Raw genomic sequence first — 22,425 nt, forward strand, 5'->3', positions numbered from 1 at the left:
CCATTGATCTATGTGTCTGTTTTTATGCCAGTACCATACTGTTTTGGTTACTATGGCTTTGTAATACAGTTTGAAATTAGGAAGTGTGATGCCTCCAGCTTTTTCTTTCTCAAGATTGCTTGGGCTCTTTGAGGGGACTTTTGTGGTTCCATACAAATTTTAGCATTGTTTTTTCTATTTCTGTGAAAAATGCTGTTGGAATTTTGATAGGGACTGTATTGAATCTATAGATTGCTTCATGTAGTATAGACATTTTAACAATATTAATTCTTCCAATCTGTGAACACATAATACATTTCCATTTATTTGTGTCTTAATTTCTTTCATCAGTGTCTTAGAGTTTTCAGTGTATAGATCTTCTACCTCCTTGATTAAACTTATTCCTAGGTATTTTATTCCTTTCAATGCAACTGTAAATGGGATTGTTATCTTAATTTCCCTTTCTGATAGTATGTTCTTAGTGTATAAAAGTATTTTCAGAGACGGGTTTTTTTTTTTTTTTTTTTTTAAATAAAACTTACTAAGTTCTTGTATACATGAAAATATTTTTAACTTACTCTCATAATTAAGTGATACTATGGCTTGGTTAAAATTTTAGGGTTCAAAGTTCTTTTTCTTCAACATTTTGAACATTTATCTTAATTGTTTTCTTGCATTTAGTGTTGCCATTGAGAAGTCTGATATCAATTTAGTTTTTCTTTACAGATGATTTACTCTTTGTCTTTCAAAGTTTTTAGGATTGTCTCTTGATCTATGATATCCTTAAATTTTACTATAATGTGTCTAAGTGTAAGTTTTTAAAAATTATTCTCTTTAGCACATAATGATGTATTTCAATATGAAGTTTTTCATCTTTAATTACTGGGAAATATTAAGTGATTATTTCTTCAAGTGCCTCTGTTTTTTTCTTTCCCCTTCAAAGTCCTACTACAGAGATACTGAAACTATTTCTGTCATATGTCTTATATCATCCATGTCATCTTCCACCCCATTAACTGTTCTTCTCCTACATCTAGTTTGCTCATTCTATTAAAGCCATCTGCTGAGTTCTTTATTCCAGCAGTTATATTTTCACATGAAGCACTTGCAAATTATTTTTCTTCATGGGTGCCTTATCCCACTCCATGTTACCAATAGACTTCCTTTTTTAAAAAATCTCTTTCAGATACTTATTGTGCCTATTTTAAATTCATATTCTGGTCTCAGAATTTTGCTGTATCTAGGAAAGGTTATTCAGCTTGTTTTTCTTTTATACCAGTTATACTTCTGTATATTTTATTAGCTTTTCAGATCCATCAACCTGTCTCTCACTCTGTGGTTTATCCAAGGTTTCTGTTCTGGAGAGGGAGATCATTTGTTTTCCAATTTTTAGAATTTCTTTGTAGGAGCTTGAGATATAAGCAACTAAATCTTCATGTTCTACTATAATCAATACTTCAGTGATAGTTATGTTGAATAGAATGAAAAAGTAGTAATTCACCTGAATTTTTCACTAAATGTTTCTCTTTCTCAGTGGTTTGTCAACTTCAATCTTAGATTCTTCTGAGTGGCCTCAACTTAATATCTTCTTTACAGTGCATCCTCTAGGCACTACTCCTTACAATAGCAGACTTCAAAACACTGAATTTAGGAAGATGGAAACAAGGAGACCACAAAAAAGAGAGCAAGCATAGAAGCAATGATTTCTATTCATTGGAAATTTCCATTTATTTTACTACCTACATGAACTAACTATGCCAGATAAGTAAGGAATGCCAATCTGTGTTTTCTAGAACCCCAAACCATCTCAAATTATGGTGCAATTATGTGTTTAGTTGCTAATTGTATATCTAACATTAATAGATATTTTTTAAAAGAAAATACTTAGACATGTACAGATCTACATGCAAATATTGGCTCTGTAGCTTACTATTTGTGTGACATTTGGAAAGTTAATTTCTTTAAGCCTTAGTTTTCTGCTCTATAGAGACATATTAGACACCTCCAAACACTGTAGTAAGAATTGAATTAGAAACTTTTAGACATATGATAGAAATAATAGTGACAGAAATAATGATATAGTAGATAGATAATGTCTGGGGCATAGTCCTATTCAGGAAATTGTAGATATGATTATGAAGCTGCTCTTTATATTATTTTTTGATTGATAATTTAAGAGGTCTTCTAAAATGTTTAATCCCATAAATATTTATGTAAATACTTCTAGAGGGGTGCCTGGGTGGCTCAGTCGGTTAAGCGGCTGCCTTCGGCTCAGGTCATGATCCCAGGGTCCTGGGATCGAGTCCCGCATTGGGCTCCCTGCTCTGCGGGGAGCCTGCTTCTCCCTCTCCCTCTGCCTACTTGTGTTCTCTCTCTATCTCTCTGTCAAATAAATAAATAAAATCTTTAAAAAAAAAAAAAAAATACTTCTAGAATAATGTTATTTTCCTGTAGATATAAAAATAAAAGTATAACCCCAAAGAACTAGCAAAACACAAACCCAGCATTCTTCTGAACTTTGCAGGTCTGTACTGTAGTCTTTCTCCTAAATCAAATATGCATTTGAGTGCACGCTAATGCTGTGCTTATGGTATATTCAAGTTGCACGTTCCTCCACTACTATGTATTCCATGTTTTGTATTTTAAAATGGGGAGGTGCCTGGTGGCTCAGTTGGTTAAGCGGCTGCCATCAGGCTCCTTGCTCCACAGGAAGCCTGCTTCTCCCTCTCCCACTCCCCCTGCTTGTGTTCCCTCTCTTGCTGTGTCTCTCTCTGTCAAATAAATAAATAAAATCTTAAAAAAAAAAATAAAATGGGAACAATTAATAATGAAAAATTGTTTGGAATTTTGAAAAAAATTGGTTTATCAATGATTTTATTTCTCCTTCAATTTGTTAGTGCCCAAAACTGATTTGAAAAAACCTTAAGAGCATAAAGCAAAAGGAGAACATACTTTAAAAATAGTAATCTTTCAAAAGCCCAGAAATTATAAAAAAGAAAAGGCACAAAACTTCCAACTTGTCAGGCTTTTCCACTAATAAATAAAACCAACCAAACCAAACTATGCACTTCAATATAGCCGTTCCATCTTCAATTTTTATAATTTTTTAGATTAAAATTATTAAAAAAATAGAAGAAAAACAAAACAAAACAAAACTTTACGACACTCTTCCTACCTTTCTTAGTGGTGGTTATTTCCAGTCCTATAAAATTTATTTTCTTTCCAAGCTTTTATGTTTGCAATTTTGAGGAAACCAATAGCAAAAATCACAGCAAATACAAAAAGCAGAAGGAATCCATTATTTGTATTTTTTTTCAGAACACATCATGCTTATATTTAGATTGAGTACCTTAGTCGGAAAGCCAGTTGAACCAGGACATCCCTTTTTCCTTAAGGTTGGTGTGTGAACTGGAGGAGGAGTACTGTCTACAGTCTGAATCCAGGAGCAAAAAAGGAAATAAATGTCATGAAATACTCCATCTATTTCACACATCACTAAAAACAAATCAAAGTAAATAAAGCCAAGCAAGACATCAATAAGGCAAAAAATATCTCAATGAAGCTAAAATTCTCATAGTGTTGATAATTTAAATTTCAGCCTGCAATGTCTACAAATGAAATAGTTGTTCAATTAGCAAAAAAAAAAATGGGTCTGGAAATTTAAAAAGAAATGATTCAGAAAAGAGAATCCACAGAAGAAAACAAAAAAGTCACAGCATACAGCCTACATAAAAATGAGGATATTAATTTTGAAGTTCATCTGAAAATGCACATTAATTCTTAAAAGTATCTGATTTTTTAAAAAGGATTTAAAATCAAAATATTTAGAAGATTCTTTTAACTCCTAACTTCTATACACAGAAGGCATGTTACACATATGGAACACAATTCAGTGGATTTGTGTGTGTGTCTGTGTGTGTATGTAGAAAGAGAGAGAGAGATTATTGGGATTTTGTGCAGAAATCAATTTCCAAAGAAGGGAGTTAGACTATTTAGTATTACGGGAATTCAGAACTTAACATACAAATTCAAAAGTTAAAAGCCATATCTTTATAAGACATTAATGTAAGATATTTCTTTCAGTGAAAGGAACCAGTGATTTTACTGGAAAAGAGACATCACTTGATTAGCAAAGTGTTAGAAAAAAGGCACAAAGAATTACTTCGTTTTAGGATGCTAAGCAAGCAAACAAGATGAAAAAGCTAGCTTTGAATAAAGTTATAGAATAGTCTAAAATATTAAGAGAAAAATAAATGATCTCTCTTTGCCTTTGTTACTATATAAACAGAGTATTTTCTATGCCCTATAACCTTAAAAGGCAATTGAATTGGGCTTCTCAGAGTTTTCTGCTTGTGAGTTTAGTTCTAATTTAAATTTACTTTAAATAGCTTGAAAAAGTTTTGAACCCAATTTATAAACTAATGTTTAAAAATGTAAACATGAGAGATTAAAGAGAGGAACACTGAAAACCTATATAAAAGTTAATAAAAAGCAACAGGAAACAAAATTGACATTATAATTTACACAGAAAGCCCAAGAGAAGTTTAGAAAAAAAGGAGTGAAGTAAGGGTGTTGGATACAAGATCAACAGAGTTCATGAAGACCATAAGAATATATATTTGGAAAAGATTCCATTCACTGTAGAAACAAAAACTTTAAGGTACCTAGGAACAAATGTAACAAGCAATATGAAGTAAATTCATAAAGAAATTAACAAAACTTTACTGAAAGATATAAAAGAATATCTAAATGATAATATGTATACCCTGTTCATAGATGGAAAGACCCAATCACAAAGATGTCAATTCTCCTCAGATAAATCTATAAAATTCAATGCAATTTCAATCAAAGCCTCCACATGGAACCTGACAAACTGATTCTAAAAGTCATATGTAAAACTAAAGGGTCAAAAGGAAAAGGAAAAAGAAGAAGGTGGGTGGGAGTGGCTGATTATACCAGGTGAATTATTTTAGGGTTATAGCAATTAAGACAATGTGATATTGATACAGGAATAGACAAAAAGAACAACAGAAGAGAAAAAAGGACCCCCAAACAGACCCATATATATAAAGCAGAGATTGTTTTACAAATCAATGGGGGAAATATAGTAGAGTTGGCTGTTCATATGAGATAAATAGATTTAGAACCCCATTTCACATAATATGTAACAATAAATTTCAGTTTAAGGTCCTAAACAGGTAAAATAAAAAATTTTAAACTTTTAGAAAAAAGTATGGAAGAAAATTTTTAAATGTTGCATAGGGAAGAACTGCCTTAGGAAGACATAAAAAAATAAAGTCATAAAGGAAATGATTGATATATATATAAGCCTACTTTAAAATAAACATTGTTGCAAGACAAAAAGACACCAAATAAAATTTTAAAATAAGCCACAGACTGGAATAAAAGATTTGCAGTGCATATAGCCAGCTAAGGATTAGTATCCAGATTACATAAAGAACACTTACAAAAAATAGGAAAAATAATTCAGTAGAACAACAGACAAAAGACATAAACAGGCAAACCACCAGTGGTCAAAAAACATAAAAAGATGCTGAATTAACACTTGAGATCAGAGAAATGCAAATTAAAAACAAAAAGGCCACTCCATACCCATCAAATTGGCAAAAGTTAATGTCTGACAGTACCAAGGGTTTGTGAGGATGTGGGAAAATGGGGAACTCTCACATATTGCTGGTGGGAGTGAAAACTGGTCCAACCACTGTAGAAAATAATTTGGCAAAATCTAGTTAAAGTTGAAAATGCATATACCACACAACCCAATAATTCAGCTTCCAGGTATATATATGCTAAACAAACTGCACATTTGCAAAAGCAGACAGCTACTAGGATGTTCACTTCAGCACTGATTGTAATAACAAAAATCGGAAACAACCTAAATATCTAACAACAGGAGAATGATAAGTGGTTGGGGTATATTCATACAATGAAATATTATGTAACAGGTATAATGAATCAACTAAACGGACACGTATCTGCATGAGTCGAGCTCAAAAGCATAATGCTGAATGAAAGAAGTTACAGAAAGATAAAGCTTTGTGTAAAACATAAATATAAAACAAACATTCTCATATATTGTTTATGGATACAAATGAAGTGAAATTTAAAATGAAGGAAGAAGATGCGCATCAATTTCAGGGTCTTTAGATATGTCTGACTAAGGAGAGAGGGGAATGGTATAGGGAAGGGTGTTTCAATTCTCTGGAATATTTTCTTTCTTTCAAAACAAATTTGAAAAGGACAGGGCAAAATGTTCACATCTGTTAAATCTGTGGATGGTGGTTACATATGTGTTTATTATCCTCAGTATGCTTGAGATATTTCAACATTAAACATGTATAAGCTCAAAATATTGAAACAATGATTAAAAAAAAAAAAAAGCAGAGACTCATCAACTTAACCAGTCTGAGGTAGTCTGTCACAAGGTTGTAAAAAATCAAGTCAGAATCTAACTACAAATCACACTTCACTTCAGACAGCTTTCCAGAGCGGACTGTCTGCTTCCCTTGAACACGAGACACAGCTCTAGAGAGAATATGGGAAACAAAGGGGCTCTGTCAGAACTGCAAGCTGAGTGAAGAATCCAAATTGCATCTCGAAGCAGGAGGGCTTCACTGAGGCATGACACATCCTTCTGACTCGTTGAGGAAATGACCTCTGTTGAGAAAACTGGCTGACTGGCTGTTTGAAACCACTGACTAACATGAGGTACAAAACAACACTGTTTTTGTATTATTAAAAGGCATGACATAGTTGAATGCCTCTTGCGGACCGAGCAGTTAGAATAAACTATTCAGTGGCCAGCAGTGGCAATTTTCATTTTAAGCTGTACTTATGAAGTAACAGTTGTGTAGGTCTTATTACATTTACTGGACAAATTAAAATACGAGAATGGCACCTGACACTGCCATGTGCCTACCAAGTTTATATCTGACAATTCCAAAATTGAGATAACCCTGCCCTCTGTTCCACATAGTCCTTTACTTAAAATAAAGGCTACCTTTATAAGTAAATAAGTATCTGTCTATTTTAGGTTGAATCTGCGGGGGGCAACTTGCGACTTTTGTTTTAGAGTCATATTTACATTATCAGTCAAACGCAATCATCTCCAATAGATTGTGACTTATTACATAATATATTTGATTAAAAGAAGAGTCAGATTTCACTTGTTTTTGCAATTCCCTCTTTCCTGACACAAGTGAAAAGTTGGGGAGCAAGACTGCTCCAATGAGGCACCTTAACTGGCTCAGCTTCACTAGATGTGGAAGGAGATGTGGACCTTGACTGGATGTTAACCTTGACGTTCGGATTCCGTACATATGTGTTCTCAACAGGATCAGTCTAGGAAGATAAGTCGGGAAAAACAAAAACCCAAGAAATCACTTTCAAACAATGTGCAGCTCTTAGCAAATTTCTGTAAGGCATAATCATGATAACATTTCTTGAGAAGAGGAAAACAAACTTCAGTTTGAATATTCACCTTCGGGATGTGTCATCACACAAAAGCATAACCGCTAGCTTTAATGTAAACAAAGATAAAAACAACAGTTAACAAAATGCTCCCATCTTCACTGCCGGTCTCCGACTTTGAGCACTGGTCTCTAATACATGTTCTTGACTTGTATTCCACAAACGAAATCATACGTGTGAATTAAGTGCAGAGTACTTAACAGAGTATGTGCTGCAGATTAGAGATAATCCTGTCCTTCATAAGAAGGAAATTTGGTCATCTACCAGGCATTACTTGAAAGTAAAAGAAACTAATTTATCAGTTTTGTGTTGGCTGAGGGTAACACCGCTTTTTTATTCTGCAGCAGTAGAAATACCAGCACTTATATTCAGTTGCGCCCTTTTAACCAAGTATTTTTAGAAACTCAAAATGCTTGGGGTTAAAACTTAGCATTAAAGATCTTATGGAGCATACCAATCGATGATATATTCAGTTTGGCAATTTTCAAAATTACCAGGATTGCATTTTTGAAATGAAGGGCAAGGAAAGCAATTTTGAAAAGAGGTTGGGGGATTTGTTTCAACTATATTGTACAGCAAGAACAATGCTTAGATCAGAAGCTACAATTCAATAAAATGAACAATCAGCTTAAGGATTTTAAATAGGTACTTAAAATATTTTTTTCTTTTCCTTTACTATATTATGGTTACTCTTTTAGGGACAGGCTAGTGAGCTGGCTAACCCTGCAGGAGTCCTCTGCTGGGCACAGGCAGGTTTCTGGCAAACCACAAGGCAAGACTTTGGTGGGGATGACTCACATGGCTCCCAACCAGGCCTTAAACCTTTAGTTACTGCGCTCAGGGGAAGTGGGGAGAAGAAGGGTCTCTGGGAGGGCATCTAAGGAACCTGGAGCAGCAGCTATGTACCATCAGCTAGGAAGGTATTTCAATATTTTAAAAACTGGAACACCTAAGCTGAAGCATACCAGCTGTATGTCCGCTCTGAAGTGTGCAATGTGGCTGATTTCAGAAAACTAGTACAGCTTATGAAGTGGGAGAGCCAGGCCCGAATCCCACTCCTTGACTTCAAATCCAGTATTATTTTTGTGGTACCAGAGGCATCTCCACAGTAAAGGTACTCATAGCAATTTAATGGTCATGGAGAATGAGTTACATGATCTCTTTTCCTGACAGTGAACTCTGATCATCAACAGGAGAGTGAAAAAAAGAAGAAATTGAGACTCTAAGACAAGTTTTGCCCAGTTCACAATTTTACGCAGGGAGAGTCATGGAGAAGGTACTCCTTTTAAATTATTAATCTGGAATATAAATCTGGGCTGGAGATAGGGCAGAAAGATCCTACTTTCTAGAAATCTCCTCCTTCTAGTTTCCATACAATTACATAAACTGCAAGCTGAATACGAGGGGAGGGGGTTCAGTTAAAATGGAATTGATAAGCAAAGCAGTCCTGATGCATTTTACACTAATAAGAATGTAAAATGACCCCAAATAATCAAGTTAAGTAGTTCATAAAGTTCTCAAGAAGTGTCCAAGTAGGGGATTTGCTAAGTGCAAAAAACTGGGTCATTTTAATAAAATTTAAGTTTCTGACCTGTCACACAAAAGCCTGTAGCCCATAGCTTGAAAGAGATAAAAGCAGAAGTTTCTGTGCAAAGGATAATGCTGTGAATGGGACTGGACAGCTAATATAGTGGCTTTCTGCCTCTGGCCCAATTACTTTAAAGATACTTCAAAAATGAGAAAGGCAGGAGCTTGCTGTGTTCAGGAGTACAGGCTGACAATTGAAAAGCAGATCTGCTCTTTGAGTCCCGTGAACACACGCTGGCCAGAGGTGAGCATGCGGTTTGATTACCTCTACTTTCTTGCAATGACATTAGAACACGCTGCCTTAAGACATTTTGTCAGCACGTGCCCTGCTGGGAGGTGTACATCACAGAAATCATCACCCCTAAAAATCGACCCCACCCCTTGTCCCCACCCCATAGTTGGTTCTTCAAACATTCACCATCATGTTTCACGACCCTATGAAAATTGTGACATGATGACAGTGTGATACTGAACAAAGGGAAAAATACACCATCAAAGTTTAATCCTTGATTACAGAAATTAGTGACTCTTAAAGAACTCTCGAGGCTTTAAATACATACCTCTTGGCCCTTCTTTAGAATTACTGTCATTTATAAAAAGTCTGTTTCTCCTAACAAGTTTTTAACTCATAAATAAAAAAGAAAACAACAGGAATGAGAATAGATTTTAAAATGATTTTCTTAGCTGCATGAGGTAAAACTGGTTATTCAAAAGAGGAAACATTTAGATTTAAAAACCAACCCGATACCAATTCTAATAAAATAGAATAATAAAAATTAGCATACCAGCTTCTTGGAACTATATGCTCTTAAAATAAATTCCAGAGATTAAACAAAACCAGGTAGTTTTTGTTAAAACAAATTAACAGTAAGTAGAAATATTTGAATAATATTTTGAGATGGCATTGAGTATATTTAAAAAGTTGAACTATGCCATTTATGATGATACTCTGATTTTTAAAAAAAACCATGAATGTATAAGTGAAGTTTAAAAATTACCACTTTATTTCTCAAAAGTGTGTTTCTTAGAAAGACAAGGAACAAAGTTTGGTAAAGATGAATAAAACTCGTGGCAATAACGTTTTGAATAACAAACTTTTTCCCACGTCTTCTAAAAGCTATTAGAAGCTAATACCTGTTAGATTAATAGATTTACATATTTCATTTCCTTTCTGGATTACTGCCAGTGTAAACAATATCTCAAAAGAGGTTTAATAGGAAGAATAAGAAAAATATAATACCACTTACATATTTTCTAATTCAAAGTGTTAATTACCACCAGCAGGACTGGTTTTTCAAGATGTTATTAATTTTATCTATAATTACATGCTTATTGATACATTTATAATTAAGGACTTATTCTATCCACTAAAAAGCAATTAATTTTACTGAACTTTCAGAACACTCAATAACTATAAGCCAGACTTTGCAGACAGCCTAAAGTTAACTTAATAGTTAATTGGCAATGATTCAGATATAACATGGCAGCAAAGCATCTGATTAATAGCACATCAATTATGTTTACCTTCCAAACCTTTATCGTGGTTATAATACAGTCATTAATAGTATACTTAAACCATGGAAGTTAAATTCTTTGTGTTTTGAAAAACTATATAGCATTAAATGTAAGCAATGACTTGAATTAATAATGCAGGAAAAGCTGATAAACATGATATACATCCATAGCAGAAATACCACAATTCAATAATTGCATTTATCATTGTAGAAAGAATGATAAAAAGGAGAAAATAGTGAAAAGCAATACATAGCTAATATTAATTGGATAGTACCTTCTGATAGTATCTGGAGGAAGATCTTGGAAACAAATCTTAACTGAACAGTATAAGCAATTCACTCAATATTTCTAAGCTGCAATCTACTGAGAAAGATGAGGAATATCTTTATGTAAATGTGATTTTTTTTCTATTTTCTGGTTAACTAATTCTTTTTTCTAAGTAAACCTACTTCAAGGAGTTATTCTGATGAACAGGCATTAGAAACATCTACTACACTCCAATGTCATTTTTACCTACTGCTCTACTCTTCAGGGAAAAAAAAAGAAAAACTGAATGAGTATCAGCAGTATCATCCACAATACATAACACTGTCATGTAAAAAGTCTATAATGTTTCCTGAATCTATTAGGATTTCCCTACTGAGTGATCCACAAAATTTATTTCTAGAGTAGTGCAGTAAAATAGAAAAGTTTTCTTTCCCCCTAGGATCAGATCTGAGTTTTAAGTGAACTCCTTAAATTATGCAGTATGGTTTTCTGAGAAATAATAAAAACAACTAAAACAACTCATCTTGAACATGTATCAATGGGCCTTTTCTACTCCAAAAATAATTATAGATTTGAAAAATACAAGAAGCAAAACATTCTCATGAGAAACCTGGTTTTAAAGTAAAAGATACCAAGATTTGATACAGATTAGATATAGATTTTTAAAAAAGCTTACATCTAACATGTTGTTTGGTATTTGTAAATACAAAACTCTAAATTAACCAAAAAAATACAATTATCATCAATTATCTTTACCCTTTAGTAAAGTACCCTTTACTTTAGCTAGAAGTATTTTGGAAACAAAGTGGCAAGTAATCCAATTTTTTGTATTAAAGAAACACTTCAAAACCTCAACGTTTCACTGATATAATTTTTTCTGTTAACTGAGCTTATGATAAAAAACAGTGTTAGGGAAATACTGTATCATTTGGAAAACAGCAAATCTAATATTTTATCATCCTAAAACAAATAATAAATCACTGAAGGTTACGACTAGTAAGTGCAATCTTACTAATTACAAATAATATAACTTGTTACTCTTTCTGAAAATTTCTCCTTATTTTCAATATATCGACTTGAAAATCTACTCTGGAGAATTCATAAATGTTCTCAGAAAACATAAAAGAAACTTAAGTTACACGTTGGCTATTTATAATCTCTCTTCCAAACTCTAAAGGAATAATCTAAAATGAGACATTTAACGTTTCTCACTATTAATGAAAACACTGTGGACCTTTCCATAACCATTTATATTCGGGCATTAATGATAAGAACAAATCTTTTTTGTGCTATGCCTAACTGAATAACACCACTTAAAAATAACGTATTCAAATTGTAAATGGAAACTTACAGTGGACTGGAAATAAAAACACAGCAAACCTTGAACAGTGATACCTCACTTATAGGACGTGTAAGAATCCTAAGAATTTTAAGTTTATAAAAGTATTACTTACTGCTTGTCTGAAAACACAGTATATAACCCAACTATATGTCACTGTTGGATTCAAGGCCACTGTTAGGAATGGTAACCGTCTCTGTCCTATTGTAACACACTGCCGTCTCCCAGGACTATCAAGGCCCTCACTATTGCCAGGGAGATGCTTCTCTGTACCTGCTGAATAGCTGTTGATTCTCCACTCAGCTCCCTCATAGACATCACCACTTTTCAGAGGCAGTTTTTTAATTTGTCAGATACATAACCAAGGAAAAATTGAAGCAAGCCTGGAAAGCAGGTTATCAAGCCTATCACATCTGCACTTAAAAAAATCATATACACGTCAAGAGACTCTGGTTAAGTGCAGCTTATTCATATCCTATAGAATGAAGATATAGACTGAATAGTATTTCCCTCAAAAATTTTTCCTTATATCAAGATTCACAGAGGTGCTCTGGGAGGCCAAGGCCCCTAGAAGTCCACAAGGCAAGTGAGATATAATTAATCTCTACTTACCCAGAAAAATAAAATCTCTCTTAATTATAACCGTATTAAAAAAAAAAAACTCGTTAAAAATTCACTCAATTCACAGGCTGACGATTTGAACCCTAATATAATTGCGCACACAACATTTTGGTCTTCCTTCCTAGAGGTTATAGGGTATACTTAACACATACTCAGTTTAATCTGGTAAGTCCAAGCACCCAACAGTTTTAACTCTCTAAATGACAAAATAATAAATAAAAAAATCAGTTGACCCAGCAGTCTTTTCAAAAGTGTCATTAATCAATGAGATATTAAAGTCATAGTTCTACTGGCCATACCACTGGTATTTGACCTGCTTATTCATTATTAAACAGGAGTTTGGAAATATGTGCTATGTAAGGGTTCATCATGTTTATTTTGCCATCAATGCTGCACGACATCTGAAAGATAAGAGCACAGGAAGCAGTGAGGCACCCTACTGCTACCCATGCTCCCTGTAAACCAGATTATTCCATGATCTAGCCCTTTCCAAGTCAGAATTCTGGATTTAAGATGTGGATTAATCCAGTGATTATGAAGCTGACAGGTGAAAATTTATAAGCTTTTATCTACCACAGAAGTTCCTTTTTAATATTACTATTTTACATCGCATATGAAAACCAGAGCAGATGTCAGCTAGCCCACTGCTTCCCAACTAGGGGGTGTGTATGTTGTGTATCTTGATGTTGGGGTGGACGCTGGTTTAGGAAATTTGAGATCTTTCCACAAATACATGCCCCATTCTGAGCATATAAGAAAACTGCAGGATAGAGATAATGGCTGGCCCATTCAGTACTGAGAAACACTGAGCTAGCATCAGCATAGGATGTTGCTTATAGTTTGTTATCAATACATATATCAAGTGTCATGGTATTTTTAAGTATCTTGGAAATACCTTAGAATATAAACAATTTATTATTAATATTATTGCCTCAAATCTATAAACATATTTAGGGATATTCCTCTGAAATACCTTAAATAATCTATCAAAGATTTCTGCAAAACTGATTTACATAAAATTATAGTCAGTAAGATCTATAAGTTGTCCCAAATTCTTTTGAATTCTGCATAATATGAATCATCAAGGTTTTTTTCCACATAATTAAAATCTCTAGGAAATCTCTACATATTTGCTTATATCAGATTCTTATTTAGAGACTCATTTACTTTGTAGGCGATCAATTTGGAAAGCATACGTTAGGATCACTTTTTTCCCCTAGTAAAAATTAAAATAAAGATACCTTATAATTTTAGTAGTTTGGTTACTGAAATTTATACAAACATTCCTAAAGCTTTACGGCCAAAGCCAAAACAAGAAAAGAAAAAGCAAAAAGAAAATGCAGAAAGGCAGAGTAGCAACAGCAGGGCCAGCAGCACACAGCATGCAGCAGAGGTGAGAGTACATCGCGGAGACGTTAGCGTGTTCCGCAACCACAGGCAAGAAGGGGAAGAGACAGGGTGGAGGGCATGGGGTGGGGACACACAGTGCAGTAGTTTCTTACACGTCTGCCTTTGCTAGCTGGAGTACAGGACGGAGAGCGCTTCAACAAAGAAAGGAGAATACTGCACGTTACAAATATTCACACACGACTCTTGAAGGCTACCGCTGTATTAACAGACAAAGTATATCAACATACACATAAAGACACATTTTCTGATAGGTATTTTCAGGAAAAACTGGAAGATAGGACAGTAAAGAAATTGTTGCTCAGACTCGGTCTACGATGACAATCAAGCTTTCACGGGACCCCACGCAAACAGTGACCCACGAAATAATGCTCCATCAAGTGATGGACAATCTCTTTTCTGCAGAGGTTGGTAGTAACAACTGGAAATGTGAGAACAAAAATGATCCAAATAATTCTGATTTAGTGCTGGGTAATAGTTAATAAAATACTTAATCAGTCTTTTACCTACCAAATTCTTACTGTTTCCAAAGATGATGCTTTTAAATGATAAAAGCTAACTTAGGCCTTCAGAATTACTGATAATGAATGAAAACAAAAAGTTACTTCAACAATACTGTCCATCCTGACTAGACATTAGGCTTAAGTCAAGAAGGACCTTCAGCTTTCGGACATTAAAGATTAAGTAATTAGAGAAAAGCAGCAATAACAATAAGTAGGTAATAACTGTACTGAAATATCTCCCAAGTCTCTGGAACTTGGTGATGCGTGAACAGCAGAGTTTTATAAATATAAACTGTATCTGCCTCTGGCAATTCCCTATATTCAATAGAACCTACCATCTACTGAGGGTTTGCAATAGGTCAGGTTTTTATTTTTTATTTTTTTTAATAGGTCAGGTTTTTAAAAGACACAGAAGATGTGCCATTCACAGACTGGTGGGGAAGACACCATGCCACCCACAGTGTGACAAATGCTGTGACAGAGGTTAGCTGCAGAATTCTCCGGGAAGCTGGGGGGCGAGGTGTGTGGGGGACGTACAAGATTTGTAGGGGGACCTAGAGAGGGAGTTTATAAACTGAACTACAGGAGCTACAGAGCTCAGAGGAAACTGGAAGGATAAGAAACATCCTTCCAGGTGATCAGTGTTATTTGTACAACTCTGGCACACTGGTAAACAGGAACTTTTATTTCTTTTTAGGCGACTTGGAAGGCAGATGACCTGAACACGGTGTCCCAGAGAGTTAATGGCAAACCAGGATTAGAAGGCCTGCAGGTTCCTAAGGAAGTTTTGGTGTCTTCGTCCAGTCATTCCTGTTGCTTTAGGCAGAACTCCCCCTCCCTAACCACGCGCTGCCCGCCTAGCACGCACTCGTCTTCCTCAGTATCTCTTACTCTGCGGACCATACCCGTCCCTCCGTGAGGACCGGCTCAGCCATCGGTTCTTTCAGAAAGCCTTTTGGCAGGCTTCTAGTTCGGTCAGGTAGCTCTCCTTTATACTCCCATGATAGACAGTCCATATCTTTTATTATTGTGCTGCTCCCAATTGTGTTATAATTATTTATTTACATGTGTGGTTTTCCATCAGATTCAGATCCTTAAAGATCTGGAATACGCTTATCATAAAGCCTCTATAAAGTCCTTAATAAATACTGAATGAATCCTTCTGACATTCTGCAATACTTACCTCATTATTTCTTTTTTTTTTATGGCATTTATTACTTTCTATACGGCACAGTATATAACTATGGATTTATTTTCTCTAACAGTAAAATAAGTGTTTTGAGGCCTACTTCTACCTCTGATTGATCTTAGCAGCTACCATTGTGCAAAGTAGAGTACTACATGTGTAGAAAGTGCTAAGATGTTTAATACAGAGAAACCTTTACTTTTTGGCTATCCCTACACTTCTAGACCAGAGTCAGGAATGTGCTGAAACCATGAAAAAAAAGCATGACTAGCTCAAAGTAAATATATTGCCACTACGCTAAAAACAAGTCAACATGTCTCTCAAAACCATCCCTGCATATGAAGGACAACACAGTGTATAGCTGGCACTGTACAAATGGAATTGGGGGAACACACATGGCACACACTTTCTCCTTTACACACACTCTCATAACCATGGTTTTCTACTAACAGTAGAAACTGGTCTCACAGTACACGCTGGTCTCACAGTACACGCTGGGAAGCAGGATGTTGTCTTCATATACCATTTAAAACTGTGCATTTTATATCTGGTATAAAACTGCCGCCATAAATTTCAGGCTGATTATGGAAGTAAGCACATGGGCAGAAACCAAAAGAAGTTAATTTATCTTACAGACACATAATTTGGCAAATAGATTTTAAGATTCAGTTAATGAATTCCAAAGGTCTTTTAAAGTAAGATATTGAAGAGTAAAAGACTAGGTAGTCATGGTTCTTTCTCTCTAGATTGTCTAAACTATTAGGATATATGATATACAATAAAAAACATATCTTATATATAAAATAATATATAATGCTGCCTAACCTAGGGAAGGACTGCATATGACAATCTTCTGAAATGGGAGAGTTTCGAGTTGGGTTGTATTTAATATGTGGATGGAAGATTTTTAAAAAAAGAATTGAAAGAGGAAATATCAAGAATGCCATAATTTATTGGATTTAGGCCTGGTTTGGGTCACAGGATTGAAAGATCTTTATAATGTATGTTTTAAAATTCTGTCTTCCACTGATTCTCCCATATGATCAATCTTCCCCAGGTACAGCTACACAATGCTGCCAAACCTCAGATTTCTGTGATGGGTTATGATAGATTATGAAAGAAGCCAAGGGAGAGACCAGCTAAAAGCAAGAGATGAGGGAAGGAAGCTAGGAGCCAGGACTGAAATTAAATATTTTAGGACATCTTAGCAAGATTTTACCATGAAATCAAACAAGGAGTGGAACTCAGCCTGCCAATACTCTCAGACTACTTGCTTCTTGTCATATGCCAGGATACAAGAAAACAGTATTAGGAAGACCAGACAGTTGGACTATTGGGACTAACTCTATTCCTTGATGTCTGACCTTTTTATTCCACACCTTTAATTGTGGTTTACTCTTTCCTCAGTACACTAGAATAAGCCTCCAGAAAGCAAGTTGGCATACTCTCACTTGCCAGGTTCTCCCAGTTTTTGTGAATTTGGCCTGAATGAACAGAGTGTAGAATTGTAATTTAAATAAAACTCAAAACTTACCTGGCATAGATTTAATAAGTGACAATATGTTAATAAATGACAGTATGTTTACCAAATATAAAGAACAAGTAGTTCATTTATATGACTATAATTAGTATGACCTTTAGTACAGTCAAGCCAAGTATTTTGGGGGCTCAATTGAAAAGAAGAAAATGAACGGAACAGGATGGGAAGTTTGTAAGCTGGTCTGATCATCCCTGGACTTCTGGCCACTGGGATACAGGGAACAGATCAGGGAGAGCCTGATCTGCTGAGCTCCGCCTGCCCCTCACCCTGTTTGGTGCTGGGCCTAACACAGAGCCACCCCCAGGCAGTCTAGGACTGGGCGTGTGGGGCTGAGAGAAAAGACGAGGTCAAGAGGAAATGATTTCCACAGCAGAAGGACCCTGGTGTCCGTTTCACTGCTGTCACTGGTGTCTCACCATGTGTGGGAATGCCTGACCCAAGAGACAAAGTGGTCAGAGTGACATCAGTTTGCCATGAACTAAAACCCCCTCTTATCTGCCCTAAACAGTGTCATCCATAACCCTGTTGCCACCCCTTCCCTATTCCTCCAAAGACTGAGAATTCTAAAACTTTACTAATGGGGGAGAAAACGATCCAGTCTACTAATGGGAGAATGCTGTGATCAACAACGGTTACAACCACTGGACTGAGTATTTTTCTATGGTGCTTTTCTCTGTCAGAAGCCTACGATTCTACATGGAGAAAAGCCCAACTACCCGAGTTGTCCTGAATTACAGAAGCAGGGTGCTGAGAATGCCTTCCACTTCGCCTGAGTCGGGGGCAAGGAAGGGACCTGGGTTGCTTACACTGCTCTCCTGTCAAGGCTGCTCTTGCTGGAAACTTGACTCACACAGAATTGCCTAAACTATGCAACTTAAAAGGAAGGCCTATGGCTCCAAATGTGTTCCCATATTGCCAGAAATTCTGGCATTCACTTGAATTTTGAACAGGCAAAATACACTGAGGAAAAACTGGAGGTGGGAGAGCGATTCTGGGCACTATTTTATGTGAAAAGAATTATTGTGTTAATAGGCCCACATGGGAGGGTTAAGGAAAAAAGTAAAGGGTCATTTTTGAGGAGGGGAGGTGCTAGTGATACGGTTCTAGAGAATCAGAGGGCAGTATGAGGTCACTAGGCCACAGGAAACAAATGGGGAAGATCCATGGTGTACGGACACCAAAGAACGTTTCATTTCTGCAATCTTGCTGAATCACTGGCTTTATCCCTTACTAAACCTACAAGTTCCTGCTGCGACTCAAATTCTAGATCTTCAATGTCATCTATTTCTCTTCTATTTCTAGGAGATAAAATTAGAAAAGAATGATCAGAGGATGTGTTGTATGCATTAGTTAAGTGTTACAATCCGCTCACTATGGGGGGCAGTCACGCACAACACTCTTAACTAGTTTTGGCACAAAGAACAATCAAGATTGATTCTATTCCTTAAGCTTCCAAATGCCTAAGAGAAAGGAAGCAACAGAAGTTTGGTTCATACTAAGTATTCTGGACACCAAAGACAAGCATGCCAAGGATTGAATACCATTTTTCAAAACATCACTCTACTCTGGCTTTGAGGATGAACTGAATGGTAACTCTGGGAAGAGCGGTCATAGTTATCAACTACAGAGGTTTATGCCATAAAATATGAAGTAAGAATACAAACTATTTTTTTTTAAACAGGAGCTTACTTCCTTCTCCCTGACATGCAAGCCTCATTGTGCAGCGGTCTTGGGGCTGGACAATTTGCGGGGGGAGTGCAGTGACTCGTATTGGTGGGGGGGGGCAGAAGGCGAGCAGAAGGCCAAGGAAACATTTAAGTCACACTGGATTCCTGGACAAGAAAGGAAGCTAAAGGGAATGCAGGAAGGGAGGTGAACGGCCTATTACGAGTAAGGAAACAGTAACCAGTGTTACTGAGGGCTCTACACACTTTGTTTCTTTAAATTCTCAAACAACCTCTGAGGCAGTACCACTATTATTATCCTTGTTCTTCTGATGAGCAAACTGGGGCTTACCTAACAGAAAAGTTAGGGAACATGATCCCAATCATACACCCAGAAAGTGGCAGAGGCAGCAAATCTGAGCCCCCTTGTGCGCTTAACCAATAAACTGGAAGAAGAGAACTCAGGAAGCAAACGAGGGAAAGACCAGGCTTTTTAAGAGCTGGAGCCCGATTCATAAAGATTCAGCATGTGTGAACTCAACTCCTTTTCCCTTTATGATAGGAGTTCCTTTGTGCTGGTTTGAAATTCAGTGTTATGTCTGAACTGCACTTAGGCTGAGTGCTAGTGGGTGACAGACAAGAAAGGTCCTCCTGGAGGAAAGTGAGAGTGGGAGGCTTCTTCACTACAGCTGGGTGGTGGCTGAGAGAGCAGTGACAAGGCAGGTGTGGGACGGCGCGCATTCCTGCAGCCCTTGGGCCGAGTAGAATGAACCTATCTGTTAAAATACACACGACTTCTAGGTTTTACATTCAGAGCTTTTTGTGGGAGGAAAGGGAATGTAGAGAAGAGTTTGTTAGAAAAAAAAAATGGAAATGGTTTTCTAGTGGAAGGAACAGTTAAAATAATTTATTCGAACTTCCTTCCCAATCTCTGTCAAGTGAATGATGTTTCTATGGACATACTATATTGAATATTTTAGTACAGTGAAACATACAGTAGATTATAATGTGAAATACTATTGTACTCAAGAGAACTCAAGAGAGTTCTCTTTTTATTGCCCTGTAGAATTAACTAGAACAACTGTCTCAAGAATAATGGAATAGTTTCCATTCAGAATGGACTTGGGTATAATATTTCAAAGACAGAAAAAAATAACTTGAAAAAATTTTTTAAAATCTAGATCAAGAGTTTTCTTTAGTGGACAATTATGCGAAATACTTTTCTGAATATAAGAATTATGTTTAACAAAACACAAAAAATAAGACCTACAAAAATTTCCCTGGTAGAAAAACCAGTGCTATGTAGAACATTTGCATTTGAATCCATTTTATTTTCCAGTTTCTAGAAAGGTTAAATGTTCGACATGATAAGGATTTTTGTGCCATTTAATGTGGAATAGAGAGAATGCATACATCTGGTATTTTAGTAAAGAGAATAAACAATATACATTAGGGACTTCTAAGTTATCAAATGGATAGAATTAATTTAGGAGAAAAAATGGTAGTGCAGTCAATTTATAGTGCATGTAGCACATATGTTAACGAAAATCACTTTCCACATTACAGGTGAAATTCTGTCAGCATTAAAAACTGATTTGTACTCAGTTATTATGTCACAGTAAAATCTATTGAAAGATTTAATAAAACATATCACTTTTTTCTGATTTTACCACCAGAAGTTTACTTCTGAGAAATAAAACAGCAAAGTGCCAAAAACGGGAATGTCAAATAGAAATCACAATGAAAAATAAAAATGAGCACTTTTATATACAGATCTACATAGTGACAATAATCAAATAAACATTCCAGTCTTCAGAATTGTTGCAAAGAAAGGAAATACAGATGCTCTGATGGCCAAAGCATTTTTCAAAGTACATTTTCACTTTCTGATGTTTAATAAAGATAAACTCTTCATTATATTTCAGGTAAGAAAGAAGCTAATTTTGTCTCATAAATAAATTACCAGGTGTGATATTTCTAAAACTGACTGCATTACTGGGCAAAATTCTTCAATTCAATTCACTGATGTCTTTTACTGAAGGATGCATTGGTTTGAAAATCAAAGACTTACGTCATCCAAAAAATCAATCAGTGAAGATGAGGAAGAAGAAAAGGAATCCTATTTAACGAATACAGCAATAAGAAATAGAAAATATGGATGAAGCAATTTAATACGAACAAATAATAAATCAAAAATTTTGTAAAACAATTGAAAGGCAAATGACATTAATTCAAATAAATAAATGAGAAAAGCAGTCATTGGCATCATTTCTCAAGAAACTTAGAAATCCATTAATTTTTAAAGCGTGGTTCTTTTTCCCTTTCCCAAAGAAATGAAATACAATGCACACATTGTGCCCAAAATGTAATAAAATGAAGCGCACGGTAAATCATTAATAATCAAATTAAATGAAGCACTTTAGAAGGGTCACAATTAAAAGTGAGCAGTTCCCACTGGAATGTAACCTCTCTGAGAACAGGACTTGGTGAACTGGGTCACTATTCTATCTCCAGCACCTAGAACAGTGCTCTACACAGAGACTTGTGATTATTTGTTTAATAAAGATATAATCACTAACTTAAATCTTCTGAGACAAAAATATACTTTATATCATAAAATTGTTTTTTTTTTTCAGCAAAGAATTTAAGCACCAAAGAAGGACAGTCATAGAGTCACTATTTCCTTATTATGGAATATACTGCCTAATACTTTCTATGTAATACTTTTAACAAAAAGTATTCCTATTGTTAACTTCTAAAATAATTGAACGGATTTGAAGCTAGACCCAGCATTGCCCTATTGTGAGTTTTGACCTTTTTCACTTTTTTTTTTTTTTTAAATTGCGGCTCTGTGCTTGGGAGAAAAAAGAAAAGTGTCAAAATTCTTTCAAAAGTTTGGATTTGTTCTGCATTTACTGTTTCTCAGGGGAAGAGACAAAATTTCTTTTAAATCTTATGACTCTCACATTTTGACCTTTCTTAGATTTTTCTTAAATACAAATGTGATTACAGTTTCCATAAGGATGCAGAACATGGGGTGCCTGGGTGGCTCAGTTGTTAAGTGTCTGCCTTTGGTTCAGGTCATGATTGATCCCAGGGTCCTGGGATGGAGCCAAGCCCGTATCGGGCTCCCTGCTCTGCAGGGAGCCTGCTTCTCCTTCTCCCACTCCCCCTGCTTGTGTTTCCTCTCTAGCTGTGTTTCTCTCTGTCAAATGAATAAATAAAATCTTTAAAAAATGCAGAACATACTCTTCTCTTCACATGTTTTTGTTTATATAAGATTCTAGGTCCTCTTATGTGGGAGGCAATAAAACAGTTTCGTTGCA

General features: G+C 35.5%; 1 protein-coding gene across 19 annotated transcripts in view; it reads right to left on the minus strand.

The window, feature by feature from the left end:
• Positions 1-22,425, minus strand: part of CDC42BPA (CDC42 binding protein kinase alpha) — a 333,148-nt gene that overhangs the window by 49,102 nt on the left and 261,621 nt on the right. For 5 of the 19 annotated variants that reach the window (XM_078077870.1, XM_078077868.1, XM_078077860.1 and 2 more), the window contains 4 exons: positions 21,171-21,218; positions 14,302-14,340; positions 7,237-7,341; positions 3,329-3,412 (listed from right to left, as the gene is read on the minus strand). In XM_078077870.1, the coding sequence (XP_077933996.1) occupies positions 3,329-3,412; positions 7,237-7,341; positions 14,302-14,340; positions 21,171-21,218 (276 nt within the window). The remainder of the gene's footprint in view (positions 1-3,328; positions 3,413-7,236; positions 7,342-14,301; positions 14,341-21,170; positions 21,219-22,425) is intronic. The other 14 variants (XM_078077878.1, XM_078077876.1, XM_078077869.1 and 11 more) reach the window with 9 other exon arrangements.

Source organism: Halichoerus grypus, chromosome 7 (assembly GCF_964656455.1).
Source record: "Halichoerus grypus chromosome 7, mHalGry1.hap1.1, whole genome shotgun sequence".
Taxonomy (NCBI): Eukaryota; Metazoa; Chordata; class Mammalia; order Carnivora; family Phocidae; genus Halichoerus; species Halichoerus grypus.